General features: G+C 34.0%; 1 protein-coding gene and 1 pseudogene across 1 annotated transcript in view; both read right to left on the bottom strand.

Moving 5' to 3' along the window:
- Positions 1–23095, bottom strand: part of LOC145277998 (immunomodulatory peroxidase-like) — a 95252-nt gene that overhangs the window by 6059 nt on the left and 66098 nt on the right. Inside the window, exons 12-14 of the mRNA XM_080130168.1 lie at positions 22880–23092; positions 12819–12985; positions 5108–5210 (exon numbers count right to left, since the gene is read on the bottom strand). Coding sequence (XP_079986294.1) covers positions 5108–5210; positions 12819–12985; positions 22880–23092 — 483 coding nt within the window. The remainder of the gene's footprint in view (positions 1–5107; positions 5211–12818; positions 12986–22879; positions 23093–23095) is intronic.
- On the bottom strand, positions 13572–13704 carry LOC145278467 (U2 spliceosomal RNA; annotated as a pseudogene).

Raw genomic sequence — 23095 nt, 5'->3', positions numbered from 1 at the left:
TAGCACTTTCCCGTAATCAGTCTCCATACACAAAATCACCTATAAAAATAACTCAAAGTCATCCTACAGCTGCTAAGAAAATCTAGAGAGGATAATTAAAGCATGTAATAACAAAATATTAAATAAGAACAATGAAAGCAATAATATCAAAATAAATAATAAAAACGTGAACAACATGACAAAAATAAAACTAACACAAAGAACAAAAATGTAACTATTAGAAATAATAATAATAATAATAATAATAATAATAATAATAATAATAATAATAATAAAACCCAAACAGCAACCCTAATAGAAATAAAGATAAAAATACTAACAATTAACAAGATAAATGCAACTGTAGATCCCGCACACTCTGCCCACTTCAAAATAAAAGTCTAACCAAAAGCATAGTTTACCAGGCCACAATATTTGCCAAAGAAATCCCAAATAACAAGAAATATTACGTAGGTATAACTTCCTTAGATTTCAAAACCAGATATTATGACTATAAAAGCAGATTCAATAACAAAAGCACCGAATGAAATCAACACTAGCAAACCAATACTGGGAACTCAAAGTGGACATTCGCCAATAGTCGAATGGAAAATAATAAGACAAGCAAGTACATGTACGATCAATGTAGATTATGCCTGAATGAGAGAGTCGCTATCCTATTCTTTAAAGAACCCCAACATTCATTAAACTGTCGGAGAGAAATAGCGAACAACTGTGTTCACAGGATAAACTTTACTCTAGGGTAGGAATCAATCAATAAATCAATCAATCAATCAATCAATCAATCAATCAATCAATAAAATTTTTATCACTCAACGAGGAATCCCTCCCTGGACTTTAGCCATGTAACTTTGGATAGCGATACATAAATAATTTTAAAATTGACAATAAATAATAGAAAATAAATAAACAGTTTTTGTTGTTCCATTTTCTTAGCTGATATAGAGATTTTTTTGGTTTGGTGACTCTTGAACACGTAACATAAATTATCCACGTGAAAAAACAGTCAGTGTATAGCTCTAGGCCACACAATTGTAAAGATTGTTCCCTGAGCTTTGTTGATGGTTATTGCAAATGGCAATAAAATTGGAAAGTGCAATTTCCTAAAGTGTAATGGTGTATCCGGTGTAATTATAGGAATGCGTGGAATGAAGATATATTCACCTGTGAAAGTTCCTGTTAAGATTGTTTTTTCACTGCAAGCCATGTGCCATTGCAAAGCTTGGATTGGTTTATATTTCACAACATGATAATTAGTACGTCAATTTTCAGTTTCAGTACATGCGGTGTCATCCCTAACCAATCTAGCTGTTATATAATTAACCACTTCATCTGCTTACATAAGAGTGTCGATGGATTTTTATTTAACTACCTCACTTGGAATTTTACGTTGAATAATAGCGTTAAGTTCATGGACATCTTTGTATTGAACTGCAAGAATAGCTCGTTCACTCAGTCAAGTGGAATTTGTATAATTAATTTGAATAGCTGGAAAAACCTTTTTAACCAACTCTTCTTTTGATGTAATAAAATTACAGAAATTAAGAGTCAAAGAATTTCGCCCTTAACTCAAATCAGTCGGCATTTTTCTGTACCCAATTTCCCACAAGTGATGCAAAGATTTCTGTGTGGATCGAGTAGTCTGCAACTGAATATGCATATTTTGAGTTAAGTTCAATGTCTTCACATGGCACGAAAAGTAGAGTATTTGAGGCAAGCATTTATTTCATATGATAGTGTTGATTGAGGAATTACAGGTAACATTTGTTTGAAATCTCCTGCAGGCAATATTACTGCATTCCCAAATGGTCTGACATTACCACGCAAATCTTCAAGGATCGACCAAGAGCCTCAAGTGATTTTTTTTGCATACCGTTGTGCATTCATCCCAAACAATAAGTTTGAATTTCTGCAATATTTTCCCGATACTGGATGTTTTGGAGATGTAACATGAGATTATTAAAAAATTGAGTGTTTAATAGTAGTTTCAAAGTAGAATAAGTAGTTCTTCTACTTGGTAGCGAGGGCACAGGTATTCCACATGCAGCAAGAGCTGAGGCTATGCCATTTTGTTACCGAATGGCTGCCAAAATCAGTTTAATTAGAAAGGTTTTACCAGTTACTCCTGGTGCTGTTCAAGATAGCAGTAATTTCCAAATAGCTTCTATTCTCACAGTAAGTAAATTAGGTGACTAAAATAGGATTTATCCATGTTTTGACAATACCTTATTCACTGTAATTAATTTAGGAGACTAAAATAGGATGAGGGATAAGAGATGGACAGATAGAGAGGAAGATATATAGATAGAAAAGAGAAAGCGAGAGAGAAATAGAGAAAGAGAAGGCGATAGAGAAAGATAGAGGGATTGAGAGATAGAAAGAGAGAGGGAAGAGTTAGAAAGAGAGAGGGAGCGAGACAGAGGAAAGGAGAGGAGAGGAGAGAGACAGACAGACAGACAGACAGACAGAGAGGGGAGTTAGGGAGAGAAAGGGGCTCAAAGAGAGATTGATAGGGTGATAGATTGAGAGAGAGGGAGAAATGAATGGAGAGAGATATTAAAAAAGGAAGAGAGAGAGAGAGAGAGAGAGAGAGAGAGAGAGAGAGAGAGAGAGAGAGAGAGAGGAGAGAAACAGAGAGTGAACTACACTTCACCGTGTTTTTCCTCGATCAGCAGAGGAGAAATCCTTCGAGACTGAGGCAAATTTTATTCTTGTGACTATCCAGAGTACCTTTTTTCCGGAGCTAGAGTTTCCACGCATTAGAAACCGACCGGGTTATCTGTACTTTTACCTAACAATTTAATAAACAAAAAGATATTGTAAAACATGACGTCAACAGCCGGATAAAGCAGAGCGTTGCTGATGTAATAATAACAAAGATATGTGAAAGAAATTATAACTTGAAATTTTAAATGTAGAAACAAAACATTAACAGAACCCCCCTCCCAAAAAACCCCAAAACCTATCGTTCATTTGCATTTCTTATTAAATGTTTGTAGAAAATGTCATTTTTTTGTCAAATAAATAAATTTTAAGCTATTTTTGTAATAAATAATAGCAAATTCGTTAATTTTTACGACTTGCGCCAGCGTATTATAAACACCCCAACCTCTCCATGTTAAAAATGGCTTTCGGAATATCCCCCACCCAACATCCCCATGTTAAGAACGATTTTCGAGGTTTGAGGGGTGTTTAATCCGAAAACAGTTTTTAACATGGAGAGGTTACTGTGTTTATAATACGCTGGGGCAAGTCGTAAAAATTAACCAGCAACTTTCTTGTTAAAGTATTTTTTATAGTTTAGAAAAAGTGAAACAAACTTTATTTTGCGTACTTTTTTTTCAAGTATTTAAACAACAAACAAAACTGACGAATCTCGGCGAGTAATTTTATTTTTAATAAGTTTTTTGTTATGCCGGGGAGGAACACGTAAAGAAAAGGCAGGAAAGAAAAAAAAAATTAATGCAATTTGTTCTATAAAAACCAAACAAACTGGATAAATCATATAATTATCGATATGAAAAGTCACTAAATCTGAATAATGAAAGCAGATTCAATATAAACCGGAAGTATTTCCGGTACGTAGCCTCGGCTGAAATCGGAACGGAAAGTAACGATGTCGAAAAAAGTTTTTTTTAATATGGTAATATTTTTTACTTTTTAATGTTTAAAAACACAGTTGGGTTAGATACAATCATTCTTGAAAAATATAACGAAAAACGGATTTGCAGTTTTCTAGTTTAGTTAAGCTGAACAGACCAGACATTTCATTTATATATATATATATATATATATATATATATGTATATATATATATATATATATATATATAATATGATTCATGCAAGATGATCTAAAAGCAGCCTGAAGCATTCCATACGTTTCAGTGGCATTTTTTCCAAGTTTAAAACAGAATTTTATTGCATATCATTCTTCTAAAGTGCCATCACGTCTAAATTGCATTTTTGAAATTCACCAGCTGTTTTTATCAGGTTTTAGTAGGCTGCACTCTAATTCTCGCTGTGGTTGTTCATTTTAATCATTACAATTGGTCAGTCATCTCATAATTATATTATATTATATGTATATATATATATATATATATATATATATATATATATATATATATATCAATTTAGCTCTTATGCATAGATCATCGTATAACGATTAGATCACTCTCTGACTGACGTAATGAACATTAAAAAAATTAAAATGTTTAAAATTCAACGCTATTTCACGCCGTTAATGGTAGCCGAATGGATACGGTCTTCGCTAATCGAGCCAGAGATGTCTCGTGTTGCGGCGTTCGAATCGTTCGGCTGGTGTTAATCGTGACACCCTGCACTGAAGAATCTCGAAAGGATGAAACACTAGTGTCCGTAGGTATTTAATTATTATCGTAAAAAATAATTATATATATATATATATATATATATATATATGGATTAAAAAAGGATCTTTACATTAAAGTTCACATATGAGGGTGTATTTAGACAGTAACAAGATCCAATCAATGAATTTTGTTGAAACTTAGAAAAAATCTATAAATCCAAGTAGTATTATATACATCAGTAAGCTTGGGATATTCAGATCGTATAGATGTTTGAGGGAATATGACGAAATTACTGCTGGAGAAATCTTGCAGATTAGTTTGTGCAGGATTTAATGAATTTAATTTAATTTAAAGTTAAAAGATGAAAAGCTATGATTGGCGTTAATAGCGCAACGTAATAGGTATCTAGCGGGTTTCCTTCCATGGCTAACAGTTGAAATCTCGCAATAATAATGATATTCACACTGAGGATTGAACCTTCAATTTCCAGAAGACTGTCACTATGAACTGATTACACTTCACAGTTTGTCCATTATGATACGGGCCTTTGCGGACGCACGAAGAAGGTCGGAGACTATGTTGACCAGAAAGAAAAATGCTTGATGAATGGGTTTAAGATGGAGTGTTTACTCCTGAAATCAGTGATAATTTTTCGACTAACCAAATCAACGATCTTGATAATTACAATAGCAGATATTGCATTGTTTGCTGCATTATGTGCGATCGGTTAATTCGGTTTTGGAAAGTTCTGTGATGAGAGAAGCCAATACTTACGTAACTGACTCGGGCAAAAATACATTTCGTTGGATTGTGGTTAGGTTGGTATTTTCACAGATTATCTTCGCCAGGCTCACTTTCCTAATTGCATCCAGTTGCCCTGTCGAGAAAATTGAAATTTCGTGAGACAGAAAGAGAAATATATATATAATTATTATTTTATGTATGTACGTAAAATTTTATGCAAATATTTTCAGTACTTACGCCGAGAGTGTTCGGCCTGCGAATATATATATATATATATATATATATATATATATATATATATATATATATATATATATATATATATATATATATATATATATAATCCGAAATTATTGTTTTCCAGAGGTGAGGTTCCCAATGAAGTGTAACGAGATTAATACAAGAGTGCTCAATACCAAAGTAGAGCAGGATATAATATTTATTTGTTTTTACACAAGCAGTCATATGTTGCTACACGGTCGTGATTATGTTCGATTAGCTAGCTGCCAGTAACTAGAGGCCTCTTATGTAAAAATAAATATGCTTATATAAAAACACACACACACACACACACACACACACACACACACACACACACATATATATAGTGAATAAATGACAAAGGACTACATCCAAAGTGAATAATGTTCACCACCTTTTTATTTATTCTTTTGATTCAGTGGACATTTACAATTCTATACAGTATCTGTTTCGTAGTGCAAAATCAATCATTTAATTATTATATCAATCAGTGAACCTATTATGCCCTTAACTCATCAGAAGGAACAGCAGCGATCAATCCGGCTATTTCTTCTGATGAGTTAAGGGCATAACAGATTCACTGATTGTTATAATAATGAAGTGATTGATTTTGCACTACGAAACAGATATTGTCAAGAATTGTAAATGTCAATTGAATTATAGGAATGAATTATAAGATGGTCAGCACCATGAACTTTGGAATATAGTCATTTATTCAATATGTTGTCTGTAATTACATTGAGCGTCTCAACTAAGGATTGGTATATATTATAAGAAAATATATTTCCACAGATATATATATATATATATATATATATATATATATATATATAGCGTATCACAAAAATGAGTACATCCCTCACATTTCTTCAAATATTCGAGTATATCTCTTCATGGAACAACAATGAAAAAAAATGATTTTTTGACACAATGAAAAATAGTCTGTCTGCAACACATATATAACAGAGTTAATTTATTTTCCCTTCAAAATAACTCAAAATATAGCTATTAAAAGCTAAATCCCTAGGAACAAAAGTGAGTACCCCTCTTACGAAAAGTTGTCAATATTAACATACAGCATGTCAACTCTCAGTATTTTGTATGGCTACCATCATTATCCAAAACTGCCTTTACTATTCTGAGCATGGAGTTTACCAAAGCTTCACATGTAGCCACTGGAATACTCTTTAATTACGACGTCGCAGAGCTGGAGGATATTTGAGAATTTGCACACGTCAACCTTCTGCTTGAGGATGCCTCAAAGATCTTCTATTGGGTTCAAGTCTGGAGAAATGCTTGGCCAGCCCATCACCTTTACCCTTAGCTCCTTCAGTAAATCAGTGGTTGTCTTGGATGTGTGTATTAGGTTAATATCATGCTGGAACATTGCTCTGCGACCCAGTTTCTGGAGGAAGGAGATCATGCTCTGCTGCAATATTTGACAGTACATGTCGGAGTTCATATTTCCCTCAATGAAATGTTATTCTCTCATATCTGCAGCACTCATGCAGCCCCAGACTATGGCATTCCCATCATCATGCTTGACTGTAGGCATGACACACTTATCTTTGTACTCCTCACCTGGTCGCCGCCACACATGCTTGAGGCCATAAGACCCAAACAAATTAAATTTCGTCTCATCAGACTATAGGACATGGTTCCAGTAATCTATGGGCTTTGTTGATGTCTTCAGCAAACGGTTTGCGGGCTTTCTTGTGTATTGCCCTCAGAAGAGGATTTGTCCTGTGGTGACAGCCGTACACACCAATTTGAGGAGTACAAAGATAATATTAACAACGCCCACTCCCATTGTTACGAACGAATTTCTAAATAACAATGTTATTATTTAGAGTAACATTTTTAACATGGGTAAAGCATGGACATTGTTAACTATTATGTCCCTTCCTTCTATGAATGAAGTTTTGATTTTATTTTAATTATAAAAATATGGTGGATTATTAAATTGATTTGCCTTGCTGTAAAGAAAACCCAAAAAACCAAAATGAGATGCAAATAATAATAATAATAATAATAATAATAATAATAATAATAATAATAATAATAATAATAATATAATTAATAATAATAATAATAATAATAATAATAATAATAATAATAAGAAGAAGAATAAGAATAATAATAATAAGAAGAGACAGCTGGTGCCAACAAAATTAAAAAAAAATCCTTCCAGAGTATTTAAAAACTTCTAATAATCAAGCGAACTCCCGAGGTTGGGGGCATATAATCATTTAGCGAATAGATGCTAAATGTTTGCAAAAAGAATAGACAAGTTGTCTCTCGATAAATGACCAATAAATAAAAGAAATTAAACGCTGCGAATCAATGTTAAATCTGTAAATGAGATTTATAACCCATTCTCTCACCCCTTTCAGTATTATGTCTTAAAAAACAAACAAAAGCAACATCATTTTGTGCTTGTTTCATTTGTGCAAAAGTAAATATAAAAATTTGCCTGAATATTTATTAAACAAGCCATGATGGTAGATTGACGTTTTGTGTTAAGTGGGATGTAAATTTACAGTATATATGTTCTGTAGGCGATAATATGTCTTCATTAGTTTTATTATTTATAATAATTTTGACGATTTCATGAGAAATATACATCTTACAAGTATACATCTTCTATAATATAAAAGGCAAAATGTGTGTGTGTGTATGTGTACATGTGTCTTTGTATGCCTGCCAAAAACTTTCAGCACACGCGACAAACCCTTGCTCCTTGCTCCTTGCAAATCGTTACGAAGCTCCGTCTCTCGTACGACAAATATCCAAAAGTTGGCCCAATACATGAATTTCTTCACCATCAACCGGGCCGTTTTTTACAACGAGGGGGTCAGTTTTTGCGTCGACATTTTCGCAAGTCATAGTTTTCTTTGGATTGACTACCTTTAATTCGAACGCTAGCGACTTCCGGTTTCGCGATGGACGTATCAGCTAAGACGTTAGGTTTTTTTTCACCTTCTTTTCTTCCTTCGCGTTACAGGTTCGGGCCTGTCTTCCATTACCACTTTTTTTAAACACCTCTCTCCAGCCTGGCTGCCTACTGTTTTTGATTCTTCCCCCCTACACCACCTCTCCATACCCGGGAAACGCCGGGTACCCCGCTTGTTTTACATAAGGTCATCAAAGAAGTATATGAGGATTCTTTAAATGGAAACTTTTCGATATAATAAAAAAGCTTTCATTGAATCCTAATTGATGAATTTATTAACTCCTATAACATATAATACCTATTCCAAAAACGTACATCATACCGCTACCGTCCAGTCCTGTTAAAATCCCACTCTAGCATATTTAAAGTACCATAATTATTTAATAATTCCCTGGATAACTCTCTCTTTTCACCGCCAATGTCTACCCCCTAAGCAAGATCCCTCTAATATATATATATATATATATATATATATATATATATATATATATATATATATATATATATATATATATATATATTATTATTATTATTATTATTATTATTATTATTATTATTATTATTATTATTATATTAGATGATTTTGGACCATTTGGAATTTACCATTTGGACTATTTGGAATATTAAATGATTTTGGACCATTTGGAATTTACCCATTGGATTGAAATTTTAAATTCGACCATTTTGGATTTTACCATTTTTGGATTTTTACCCTTCATCGGACTATCCATTCATGTGAAATCTTTTTATTATTTTTCTTTTGCCTCTTGTTCCCCTTACCTCACCCTTTTTTTTTAACCAAGTAAGATCTTTGACTTTCATTAAATACTTTTATATGCAAAATCCGATCCTGCATTTTGTTAATTCCTGCCCTCTGATGAGAAGGAGAGTATTTCTTCGAAACTCCGCGGATTAAGGACTATCCACTTATCTTGTGCTTCCTTTTTTAAAATTAAATATGTTTTTAACTCTTTTTCAAGATGTCTTTTAACATGTTTTATTAATCATTTGTTCATATTATACGCTCTATTTCCTTTTCCGTTTTATTGAGCTTTTTACATCTGGCTGAGTTTATTTTACTTGTAAATATTAACTCTCTAATATTTATGATATATTTTAAGTTTACCATTTTGATTACCTTAGTAAACTTATTGTAACTTTTATTTTATTTTTGTATATATATATATATATATATATATATATATATATATATATATATATATATATATACAAGAGGAAAATATATTTTGCTAAATGTCGCATCCCTATTTTGTTACCTAGCACCCCACTTTTCTAATAAGAAGCATTAGACTTCGAAATGCCTGGCATAAAGAGCTTTTATAACCTCTATGTACTTTATCGTATTCCCTTGTGTCAAATTGAAAAATAAATCTATATGCATCAGTATATATTTTTATTAGCAATATATTTTCCTCTCGTATATATATATATATATATATATATATATATATATATATATATATATATATATATATATAACATTTTTCTATTGTAATCCATTATTTTTCCAGGCTTCCATTAAATTCACTTGTTCTGTATTTGTCCTTTGTTTAATTTCAGTCTTATTTTTTTGCCATAAACACGTATGTAATCATTCAACCACGGTAGTGGTTGAATATTCATTCAACCACGGTAGTGGTTGAATATATGCTTAAGTCCGAAATTGAATGAATCGAGACACATTCAAACCCCCACCACTAATTCCGTTCGCAACCAAATTTCAAACAAGTTATATAGTTGGATAGAACACCTCATTAGCTACATTTTGAAAAATTTTTTTTCGAAAATTGGTTCAGTAGAAAAAAAGTTACAACAAAATATGTGGGTTCACAAACAGGAGAGTAAGTACATAAGTGACTAACGCTTTTTTTTTTATTTTGCATAACTTTTTTTGTATATAAATATTTTTTACTGCGATTTTGCCAATATGACATGTTAGCGTAACGGTTAGAGTACCGGGAGTTGGTGGGAAGATTTTAGGTTCAATCCCGTGTATCGTTTTTTTAACAATATACGACACTCGTCTACTTTCAATAAAATCCTCCCCTTTCATCTTTCATTTTCTGTGTTTCACTTGTTACTTCTCTTTTCGTGAGAGCGATGAATTGGTAGCAACAATAGTCGCTAAAGCGACGTGGTTGTTATGGAAATCAGTCATAACCGTTTCTCACCTCCTTACGTTTTTTTTTTACGATTTTGAACACCAATAAATTCACCATAACTTTTATTTTACTGAGCAAAAATTGAAATATAGCTGAGAAGATAATCTATAAACTGCAATAATTGTTTGAAATGTGGTCGAAAATGAGTAAGCTGCGAAGCTTTAAAGCAGTTCTAAATGACTAAAACTGCTACTTAACTATATATTCCAACATTGCCGTGTTTGAATGATATATATATATACATATATATATATACGAAAATGTCTGTATGTGTATGTGTGTCTGTCTGTGTGTCTACACCTCCCTACTAAATAAATCCTTCAATTTTCAGTTTACAGACTCGAGATTTGACATGAAGCGTTATTAAGATTTGGGGAAATCTATTTAATCGGTTTTCGGCCAGAAATTTGGCCGTTAAGGGGTCAAAGTTCAACTATTTGACCTTTGAGAACTGTACCAAACTCCTCCGCCATTTTTTGATCTAAACACTTGACATTTTAGATGTAGGTTACTTGGACATGGATCTAACTGTATAATCTGAATTGAGCCCCAAATGGTAAGGGGTCATGATCGGGGTAAAAGTTTTCAAAAAAATTGAGCTCTGCGGTCTCTACCAAATTGCTCAGCCAATTTTTTGTCTAAACATTTGAATTTTTACATAAAGTGTATTCAGACATACGGCAAGCTTTTATAACGTGTTTTTTTTCTGAAAATTTTGCTTCCAAGGAGTTAAAGTTCAAAAGATTTTACCTTTGCGCTTTCTAGCAAACTATTAAGCCAATTTTGGGTCAAAGCATTTGAAATTTTACATAAAGGGTATTCAGATATGCAGCAAGCTTTAATCAGTTTTCGGATGAAAATTTGGCTGGCAAGAGGTCAAAGTTTACAGAGTTGACCTTTACAGACTCTACCAAACTCTTCCGCCAATTTTAGGTCTAAACACTTGAAATTTTACATGTAAGTTACTTGGACGGGGGAGGAGGGATGCCAGTGAGAGAAGGGTACAAAGTCATAACACTCCTTTTGAAGTCAAGCCTGGGTCTCTTTGGACTTGTGCGCCGACGCTGGGTTCTACTATCGCCACCTGATTGCACCAGGGAATCATCACACTCTTCAGCACATCCAGGTACACTGATGTTGACTATCAAGCCGACTGCGAAAGTGTGAGGTGGCATGATGTGACTCTCACTTGAAACCACACCAAAGACCATAACCGTGGCCGGAAATTTTGTTTTCATTACCCTGGGTACGTTTGTGTCATTCGTAGCAATCCAGCGATACATTTTGAGTGTGCAGGCAATAGTCTTGTTTTCATAACTTGGATCGGTAGACAGCGTGAGTTGTACATCGGCGCATCTCTAATCTCGCTCGTTGAACATTTTGTCACTTTCAGACATTATAGAAGAACCGTATCGCTTTTGGGATCAACTGATCAACTAGTATATGGTCTGCAACAAAACAAAAAAAATGAAAATCAGTTTTTTGTCAAACGGAAATGGAATCATGTCTTTTCTAGGGCGATAATGTTCCATGTGTGAAAGTTTGTGGTTGAAGAATATATATATATATATATATATATATATATATATATATATATATATATATATATATATATATATATATATATATATATATATACTAGACTACCCGTGACCTGTTGTGTCAGTATGTTATATTAGCTTTGGAATTCATGTCTGAGCGTGACACTTGTGATGTAAAGAAAATAGTTTTTTTTTTTATAGAACAGAAACATTTCTATGAAAGTATATTAAAATGAAAAAAGAATTTAGATAGATTTCTATGAGTCGTTCGGTTTATTATAATTGATTATTTTTGAAAAAAAAATTACAGTTACTGAAGTATAAGTAGTTGGCCATATTTATAGGTAAATGTGCACTGAACAGATACCATAATACTTATTATAGTTAAATTCAAATTTTGATATATCTGCTTTTTTTTTACATCGTTCATTTCTGTATTACGTTTAAGTTATTTAAAACCCCACTCTTCCTATGTGTTAAATAATAATTTCGAAATAATAACGTTAATATTTCAGCGTCCAAATTGTTCTTTTGTTTTTTTTCGCGTTTAAATTATCCAAATAAACAATTGTTAACACTGTCTGCTTTTTTTTCTTACGTCGTTCATTTCTGTATTACGTTTAAGTTATTTTAAACCCCACTCTTCCCATGTTAAATAATAATTTCGAAATAATAACGTTAACATTTCAGTGCGCAGGTCATGCGCGCATGCGGAACCGGATGTCATAAACAGGAAAGTGGGTTACATATATCGTTACAAGATCATTTGAGTTTTATAATTATATAGATATGCATTTTCTTACCTTCGCTGAAATTTCCGACGCCATTGTTTTCATACCAGAATCGATCCCCCCTTTTCAACCGTTGAAACTGCGCACCCATAATACAGGCAAACGTGGGACCGATTTTGGTTCCCGGAAGTGGTGTCTCCATCACACCGGCAGTCACCAAATCCAAATCATATACACTCCTGGAGAAGAAGTAGGTTCTAACACTATTAAAGATTCGAGCATCAAATATCACAATTAAAAAAACAAAAACAACAACAACAACAACAAAAAAAAACGATGAAAACATTAAATTAAGCTTGATGCTTAGTAAGAGTTGCATTTATGTTCATTGAGAAAATTAATGCTATTCATAAAAAGAGATGAAACCTAAATGCAAAGTAAGAGGCTAAGCACAGCAAGTTAGCATAGATGGTAGAGATGTGATGTTTGCATTTAATATATCTGTCTGTCTGGTCTGTTTGTCTGTCCTTACAACTTTTTCTCGGAAACTACTGGTCGATCTTGCTGAAATTTTGTATGGACTTTTGTTATGATAAGATACATCGAACTAAGTATTTTGGTATCCGTTTGATACACAGTTAAGGATTAATAAGGACTAGCGGGACCTGTGGGAATTCCACAGGGGAATGACTCATATGTAACATATTGATGTTGGCATCCTGTGGAGGTTCAGCGTAAATGGAGACGCTCTTATATTATTGTACCTATTTACTATGCCTCCCCACGGGACAGAGTTAGACACCAGGGTCGTTTTTTAACGTGGAGAAAAGGTACAAAAATAAAAATTGTCTCAGTCGTGAAGGATTTCTCCTCCACCGAAAGAGAACAAGAAATGGAAGTGCAGCATCTGAAGAACAGATACTACACTTTGATCTTAACCAAAAGGCCAAGAAACGAGCTCTTATATTATTGTAGCTATTTTGTTAAAACTGCAAAATGTATTTATCCAAGCTAGCAGGAACGGCTGGCGTAGCCAGGTTGTAAAATACTCATATTAATATGATATTTTAATTCTTGCAGATTTCGTATAAAAAAAAAGGAAAATTACAAAGATTTTTTTTTTTTAAGCAAAAAGTATTAGTTACGCATTAGTAGGTTAAAGTGTTAATACAAATAAAATGGATACAGTTTAACGTCTTGCCCAGGACTATTTTTTCTTTTTATATAGAAATCTATATACTCTGAGCATTACCCCTAGGGGTTTCCGCTGATATTCATGCAAAAAAGTAAAAGCCTTCTCATAAGTGGAACTTCGCTGGTTTGTATTTTTAATATATAGAAATCTATATACATACAGGGCAGTGAAAGAAAAAAAAAATTATTCAGTCGAATTCACCAACAAGTTTTGAGAAAAAACGTTGTAGCTTTATCCTTGTCGCCGGTTTCGTAAATACATCAGCGATATTTTGTTCTGATGATATGTAATTCAAAATAATGGATTCCTTTTTTTATCTCGTTTTTTATGAAATGGTATTTTATATCTATATGCTTAGATCTTTGGTTGATTATCGTGTTCTGTGCTAAGACTATACTGGCTTGATTATCACAATTGATTACTACGGGGCTTGTAATCAATTCTGGCTCTAAAATAGTCTTCAGGATATTTTTAAGGTAGAGTGCTTCCTGGGTCGTGTGTGTGATCGTGATAAATTCTGCTTCACACGTAGAGAGAGATACAATCTGTTGCTTTTTAGATTTCCATGAAATAATAGGCCCATTTTCTGAGAGTCTGAAACAATATCCAGATACACTCTTGCGATCTTCGTCGTTTGCCCAGTCTGAATCCGAAAAACCTTCTAATTTCAGAGGATTTCTTGATTTTCTAAATACTAACTTCTGTTCTTTGGTTCCTTTTAAATAACGTAGGACTTGTTTAGCTCTGTTTAAATCCTTCATTGTCGGTCGTGATAATTTTTGTGACAGTTTTGTTACCGTATAGCATATGTCGGGCCTGGTTGCAGTCATTAAATATATAAGACTACCTATAATTTCGCGATATTGTGTGTCATTTATTATTTCAGATTCTGTGTGTATATTTTTATTAATATCATTTTCGACCGGTGTAGAGCGTTTCTTGCACTCTCCCATTCCAAATTTTAATAGTATTTTGTCGATGTATCTCGATTGAGTCATCGTAACAAGTCCTTTGCTTTGAGTAAATTCTATCCCCAGAAACCAGGATATTTTGCCAAGATCGGTCATTTTGAATCTTACTTAATTTGTTTTTAACATCGGTTAACATTATGTCACAATTTGATGCGATTAAAATATCATCGACCCACAAAACCAAAATCAGTAGTTTATCGTCTTTGTGTTGGGTATATAAGCAGAGGTCTACAGCGCATTGTCTAAATTGTTGTTTAATAATATAATCATGGAATACTGTGTTCCAACACTGAGCACTCTGCTTTAGACCATATAATGACGTGTTAAGTCGCCACACGCTATTTTTATTTTTCATTATAAATCCCTCTGGAGGGGTAATATACATTTCACAGTCTATTGAGGCATTCAAATAAGCATTTTTTACGTCCATTTGATGGATGTTTAGGTCATATTGTGATGCGACTTGCAGTAAAATTCTGATTGTCGTTAGGTTTGTGGTCGGTGAAAACGTAGAAAAGTATTCTTTACCGTAAATCTGAGAGCACCCCTTAGCAACAAATCTTGTTTTGTACTGTTCTACGCCTGATGCTGTACTCTTTTTTGTAAAGACCCATCTGGTAGAAATAACATGTTTATCTCTTGGGAGAGGCACTACCGTATAGGTATCATTTTCGGTTAAGGCATCTATTTCTTTTTTCATGGCAATTTTCCATTTATCACAATGTTCTGAATTAATTGCTTCGTTGAAGCTTTTTGGCGCATTCTCCATTGAATAGCAATAATCGATTTGATAATCCTTTATATTGTCGACCACAAAAAAATCTGGTCGTCTTCTATTTCTTTTGGGATATCTTTCTACTTTATCATCATCATCATCATCATGGACACTCTCGTCTCCGTCATTTTTATTGTTTTTGTTTGTTCTAATTATTTGAGGTAATATAATTTCATCCTCTTCATATGACGGGGTTTCGTCTGTAAAATTAAACGTGTCTGTGAATTTTACACACCGGATTCTTTTTATTTTATTTTTTTCGGGAAAAAATATTAAATTGGCTGGACTGTTTTTATCGTATCCAAGAAATATACCTCTGTCGGCTTTAATATTCAATTTACTCTTTTTATCTATATATGCGAAGCAAGTTGAACCAAATATATACATTCTGCTTAAATTTGTTTTTTTTTTACCGCAGAAAGATTCATATGGAGTTTTAAATAGTTTTTTGTTAAAGCACCTGTTGCGTATATAGGCTGCCGCCATAAGTGCATACGCCCAGAGGTTTTTAGGGAGTTTTGATTCAATGAGTAGGCATCTTGCCATTTCAAAAAGTGTCTGCCACGCACGTTCAGCAGTCCCGTTTTGGTGTGGCGATCTAGGAGCTGATGTTTCATGCCTGATATGATGGTTAATTAGTAAAAGTTCAAAGTCTTTATTGGTGAATTCCGTACCGTTGTCAGAGCGAATACACTTGATTTCACCGTAGGGGGCCATGTCGGCTAGATATTTCTTAGTTGCTAGCAGGGTATCAGATTTGTTCTTTAAAAGTAAACCATTATTAAACCTGAATGGTCATCTACGAAATTCAACACGTATCTATAATGTTCTCTGGCCATCGGTTCTACGGGACCGTTCAAGTCACAATGCACCATTGATAGGATGTTTTTGGCCTTTTTGTCTGGTATTTTGTTTTGATAGTTTGTCATTTTCCCTTGCGTACAGACGTCGCAGTTGAAGGTTTTTGATGTTTGTATTCGCATTCCATCAACTACAGTCGGCAACTTTTTGATATCAGGAATATTGCAGTGTCCAAGAATTTTATGCCATGTCTGTAGATCATGGCAGGCGATTTTTGATGGACTACGCTATTTAAATAATATAGTCTTCCATTTTCTTTAATGTCGAATACAGTTCCATTTGGGTATACCAGTTTTGATTTATTGGGGCTAAAGTTTATATTTGCACCTTGTTTTGTGGCAGCTTGTACAGAAAATATATTTTGTTTAAATTTATGGATTAGAAGAGCGTTTTCTAGAATACAGAAACACAATTCACCTTTATTGTTCTTTAGCGAGATTTTCGCATTGCCTCTTTTCAAAACGATGTCATTGACTCGACTCCCGTCAGCTATTTCTACAAAATGATTTTGTGGCTTAAAGTTGGGATCAAAATTGATAAAATCAGATTCCTTTGTAATCACATGTGCCGTGGCCCCACAATCGACAAGAAAATTATTATTGTTTGTTGACGCATCAAATGTACACGAAAATAAAAATGTATGTTCGCTAACAGAGCTCTCTACATTTTTAATGTAGTCGCCATTTTAAGTCCTGTATCTACATTGGAAACTCTTGTGATTAGGTCGTCCACAATTATAGCAAATAATTTTTGTACTTTTCTTAGGAAAAAACCTGCTTTTGGCAAAGTTGCGTTTTTTATTCCTGGCATGGGTATAATTCGATTTTGGTGTTTTTATGTGTGTATTTTTAAATTTCATGATATTTGTGGATTCGTTTTTTTCTGTGATCATTTTTTCAGTTTCTTCGTAACTTCTGAGTGCTACCTTGAATTGGCTAAAAGTCATTGGTTTTTCTTTCTGGGTTATTACGGTGATAAATGGCTTGAAATCACTCGGTAATCCCTTAAGGACCATGGAAATTAACAGACTGTCACTTATAACTTCACCAGACATTTTTAAAGAATTTGAAGTTGTCTCGGCTCTTATAATATAATCAGTAATAGTTTCGGCTTCCATTCGTTTTAGAGAGGTCAGTTCAGTACATAAAGAAATAATTTTGGGCTTTCCTTTCGATAAATAATGCTCTCTCAATATGTTTAATGCTTTGCAGCCGTCGTCCAGGGCTTCTCTCATTACCAGTGATAGACTTCGGTCATCTAAACATTGTATTAATTCCGCAAAGACAGTTGCGTTCTTTTCAATGAAGTCGGGGTCGTTTCTGTTTCCAGGTTGTGTTTGTAGTACTTTGTGTAGCTTTTGGATTCATAGATATCCCAGAAATTTAACTTGCCACAATTCGAATTTTGATTCGGCTCCATCGAAATAAAGACGCACGCTGGGCCCATAACCTCTAGAAGTGTAAGCCATTTTGAGTTTCAGAACAGTTTCAGATGGTTCGCTGTTACACACAAGTCCTGGGAGGTGACTTGTTTGTAGTAGACAGTTCCACAGAACGAAATATTCTTACCGTGTCGAAACCCGGGAAAAGAACATGTGAAATTGCCCCAGAAAAGGTTTAATATTTATGAAGCAATTCTCGTTTCTGATTGGTTGGTAGCAGAACGTGAATTAATTTGATTCGTCAGTTTTTGGCAGCACCGTTTATAAATAGAATCGTCCGACTGTGTGGGATCATACCCCATTAGAATTCCTTTCTGATGGGGATGGTCTTCTAGCAGCTTCGGCTGCAGGGAGACAGGGTAGTACATGTTAAGGATTCGTCACTTGACACTCAGCCCAACAGGTGAGGGGCCGGGAACCGGCCCAGCACCTGTTGGACTGAGGTACACCGCCTGGGTAATACCAAGGAGGTCCACCCTCCCAGGCCTTGCCACCGGGCTTTCCGGTGGGGCAAGTTTATTGCTTGCTGCCTGAGGCGCCCCGACCGGGGAATGCCGACGGGGTTACTCAGGCAATTTTTAAAATTGCAGGAGTGCCCCTCCTTTAGGGGAGCCTGCGGGGTTCCCATTTTCCAGGCCTTGTGCCAAATATTGCCGATGTGGGCGGCAATTAAATAACTACCCCATTATAATTCCAAAATATTGCAACAATTATAGAGATAATGTTCTATCGATTTTTATATATTATAAAGTTGCGATTTCAAAAATAAAAAATATATCTATATGACTTGGGTTCATCAGTTTATATATATATATATATATATATATATATATATATATATATATATATATATATATATAACATTAGTATCTTCAGCTATAATCGAAACCGAAACAAAAACGTATGAAGAATTCTTGATAAAATTATTTAGGAAAAAAAAAAATATTAAGGTGCCATCAGCTAAAACCGAAACCAAAACTTATAAAGAATTATTGATAAAATTATTTAGAAAAAAAAATGATTATTGGAGTGCCATTAGCTATAATCGAAACCGAAACCAAAATTATGGAGATTTCTTAGTAAAATTATTTATAAAACAAATCAAATACTTGAGTTCCATCAGCTATAGTTTAAACCGAAACCAAAACAAGTGAAGAATTCTTGGTAACATTATTTACTACAAGAAATGGAAGTACATAACCATTAAACGATCCAGCTGTAAGCATGAGACAGAAAATAACACACGCTATCATATTAATATATAAATTATATATTTTGATTTAATAGGCATTAATCACATTTACTCTAGAAGTTCATCATAAAGCACTCATTCTAAGTTAAGTGGCTATAAATTTTACCAGTTTTTAACGGCCTGGAAGTAAAAACCTACACACACGTATACGGGTGCATTACACACACACACACACACACACACACACACACACACACACACACACACATTAATTAAGTTCAGATATATTGTTAACATGAACTAAAACGAATATTTGTTTAAAAGTGTTCAATGCGTGTGTAGAGCTTTTATATAAATAACATTATATAAACATATAAATTATTATATAAACATTGTAATGAGTCTGCATGCGGCATAATACGGCAGAAATAACAAGAAAGAGCCGGCAGAAATATACCGAGACCTTTCAACAGATGAACCTTAAAGAATGGGAACAACATCAGCGTGCAAAGTATTTCTGGGGGAACTCTCTCAGGAATACATAGATAAAGAAAATTCTTTGGACTGGCTCAAAAGAGGATCCCTCCACCACGATCAGAAAAGGGTCATAATGGCTGCCCAAGACCAGGGATTGATGACCAATGCATTCAAGAAGATGGCAGGGATCAGTAATGACAATAAATGCAGGTTCTGCCATACAGAATTGGAAAGTGTTGGTCATCTGATATCAAGTTGCAAAGTTCTTCTAGGGGACGGCTACTATACAGCGAGATATGATGGAGTATGCAAGTACCTCCACTGGACCATCTGTAAAAAATTAAACATCCAGTGTAGCAGCAAGTCCTGGGAACATCAACCTGAAAGAACAGTTGGAAATGACTTATATACCATACATTACGACCATGTAATCCCTACAGCTACCTACCTTGAAAATGCTGCTGTGAAACCTGACATAGTTATATGGAATAAGTCAGAGAGAGTTGCAACCTTGATTGAAGTGAGTGTTCCTAATGATGGCGGTCTTAACAGAGCTGAAAGAGAGAAACAGACCAAATACCAAGGTCTCATGTATGATATGAAAAGAAACTGGAACCTAAAGGGGATATCGATCATACCAGTTATCATAGGTGCCACAGGACTTCTGAAGAAGAACCTGAAGTCCTACCTAACTAATATTCCTGGTGAACCAAGTGCAAAAGAGATTCAGACAATTGCACTTAAGGGGACAGCGAGGATACTAAAAAGAGCTCTCGGTTGGTTTCAATAAAAAAGCGGCGCAATGTTGGCAGCTGGTTTGGCTGCTCCATACCCAGCATTACAATCTTCAAAGGAAGAAAAATAATAAAAAAAAACATAATCACGTTTACACGCCGGTTCTCGCTGGATCACCGAAGTTAAGCAACGCTGAACCTGGTCAGTACTAAATGGGTGACCAATTGGGACTTCCAGGTGCTGTATATGCTCTCCGCTTATCTCGGCATTGTTTCCGGTCGTCCTGAACTTCTCCTTGCCACTGGACTCAAACAGTACTGATTCAGAACAGGTGTGGTTGGGGATTGCGCGACTCTTCCCTCTCAATTACACGCACAGCTGCTGATACAGAGGGCATCCTTTGACTTTCGAGATTGAACGGAGGCACCAGAATGAGTCTGCGCGGATTTATCAACGTTTCAACATGTTTCGTCAGAACTCCAAGTGAAACTCGCAGTTAGAAAATAAAATAAGGTAAAAATATAGTGTGTCCATAATGCCACAGAAAATATACGATATATGCGCATACAAGAATGCATTTTATATATACGTACATTTGTATTACTCAGTTAAGATGAAGAGACTAGTAGTTGGAGAAACTACAATAAAAATGCAAATATATATAACTAACTCAGTTAACAAGTAAGGTAAATAGCGAATTTTAGCTTCGTTAATTTTCAGAAATAAAACGAGCATGGATATGATATTTAAAATACTTCTTTTCATCTGCTATCTGTTTAGTGACTAACACTAAATAACGTGGAATCAAATTACTCTTTAGATGGTCAGCTGGGAAAGCCTTGGGTGCTCTAAAGTGGGAGGGAGCACGCGAATCAAGTGATTTAGATATAAGTGATAGAACCAGACGACCGACGGAGATAAGTGGAGTTAGCTGCACGCCAAAGTATCTAAAGAGAAAAGAAACTGGTCGTTCTTGTCGTCTTTTCTATAGTGTTATGGATAAATTTTATTTTATCCTATTTTATTTTCTGACTACAAGTTTTACTTGGTTCCTGACGAAACACACACACACACACACACACACACACACACACACACACACACACACACACACACACACACACACATATACTTCATCAACGTTTTTCCTTCACCATATATTTTCTAGTTTAAGGGGGAAAAACGAAAACAAAAACTCTCCAACTTTTATTTTTTTTAGGAATATATACTTGTCTTTAATGAGTTTAGTGAATTTTCACTATTCAGCAAAACACACGTAAGACATACTACATTAACATATAAATAAAATACTATGGTATAAAATAGTAGATTTCGTTTTAAAATGGTTACTTACGATATATATATATATATATATATATATATATATATATATATAAACTTTAACGATTCGAAATAATCTTTTTTTCTCCTCTGCTTGCAAACGGATCTTTCTACAGACCTGGATGCACATATTTTGGATTTTAATTTAGATCTATTTGTCAACATTATAAATCTGACTACTTCTTATTGGAAAATTGAATCTTATGATCATTTCGTCTTGAAAATACGTAACCACTCCATATCCTTTCATCTCGATTTTTAATCATTAATTTTTAATTCATTTTTTATTTTTCATTTCCCATTTCATGAACTCTTTGCACTAACTTTTCGCATTTATGACTAGTTTTCATACAATGCTGTTTTAATTTATGCCAGTACCAGCAAATTTATAGCTTTGCCATAATATTTATTTGCTAATATGTTTCCTTTGGTGAGAAGAACACATTTATTAGAAACTCCGCGGATTGAGAAAATTTTAATATTTCTAATTTGAGTATCCTATTACAATCTTTAATTGCGTTTCTTCTGTTGAAACTGATTCATAATTTATTTTTTCTTGTTGAAACTGATTCATAATTTATAATTATTAATCTTTATAATCAATATATCTATATATCTATAAAAGTGAACGTGTCTGTCTGTGTGTCTGTGTACATTTTCCTACGCAATAACTCTGTCAATTTTAAGTTTACAGACTCGAAATTTGATATACAGAGTATGGAGATTTGGGAAAATATTTGTAATCCATTTTCGGTCGGAAATTTTGCTGTTAAGGGGTAAAGGTTAAACGATTTGAACTTTGAGAACTCTACCAAACTCCTCCGCCAATTTTGGGTATAAACACTTTAAATTTTATATATAGGTTCCTTGGACATGGATCTAACTTAATAAGTTGATTTGAGCCAAAAACAATAAATGTTAAGGGGCCATAATAGGGGTCAAATTTAAAAAATTGACCGCTTTTTTTTTGCTTAACATACACCTCTAAACAACCGGGCAACGCCGGGATGAAATGCTAATATATATATATATATATATATATTCTGAGGATAGATTAATTTATACCAGTCATTCCTCTTACATTAAATCTTACCTATGTTGCATCCGATGATCTTTTATGCGAAAGAATAATAAAAAATACTTACACATACATACTCGAAAGCAGTTGTTTCGCCGTATTATCATGAAAAGGAAGGTCGTTGAAATCAATAGGTGTTTGGAAACCGCAAAATAGAAGCCATGCCAGATAGACGGGTAAGCCATGGTCACGGCCTCCTTGTATAATCTTAGCGATCAGATCGAGACCTTCGCCCGGCACCAATTCTTGGTACCTGTTTGTTAATTCATCACTTACTAATCTA

This window comes from Euprymna scolopes, chromosome 6 (assembly GCF_053919585.1).
Source record: "Euprymna scolopes isolate OS-2025 chromosome 6, ASM5391958v1, whole genome shotgun sequence".
Classification (NCBI taxonomy): Eukaryota; Metazoa; Mollusca; class Cephalopoda; order Sepiida; family Sepiolidae; genus Euprymna; species Euprymna scolopes.
This window is presented reverse-complemented; position numbering and strand designations above follow the sequence as displayed.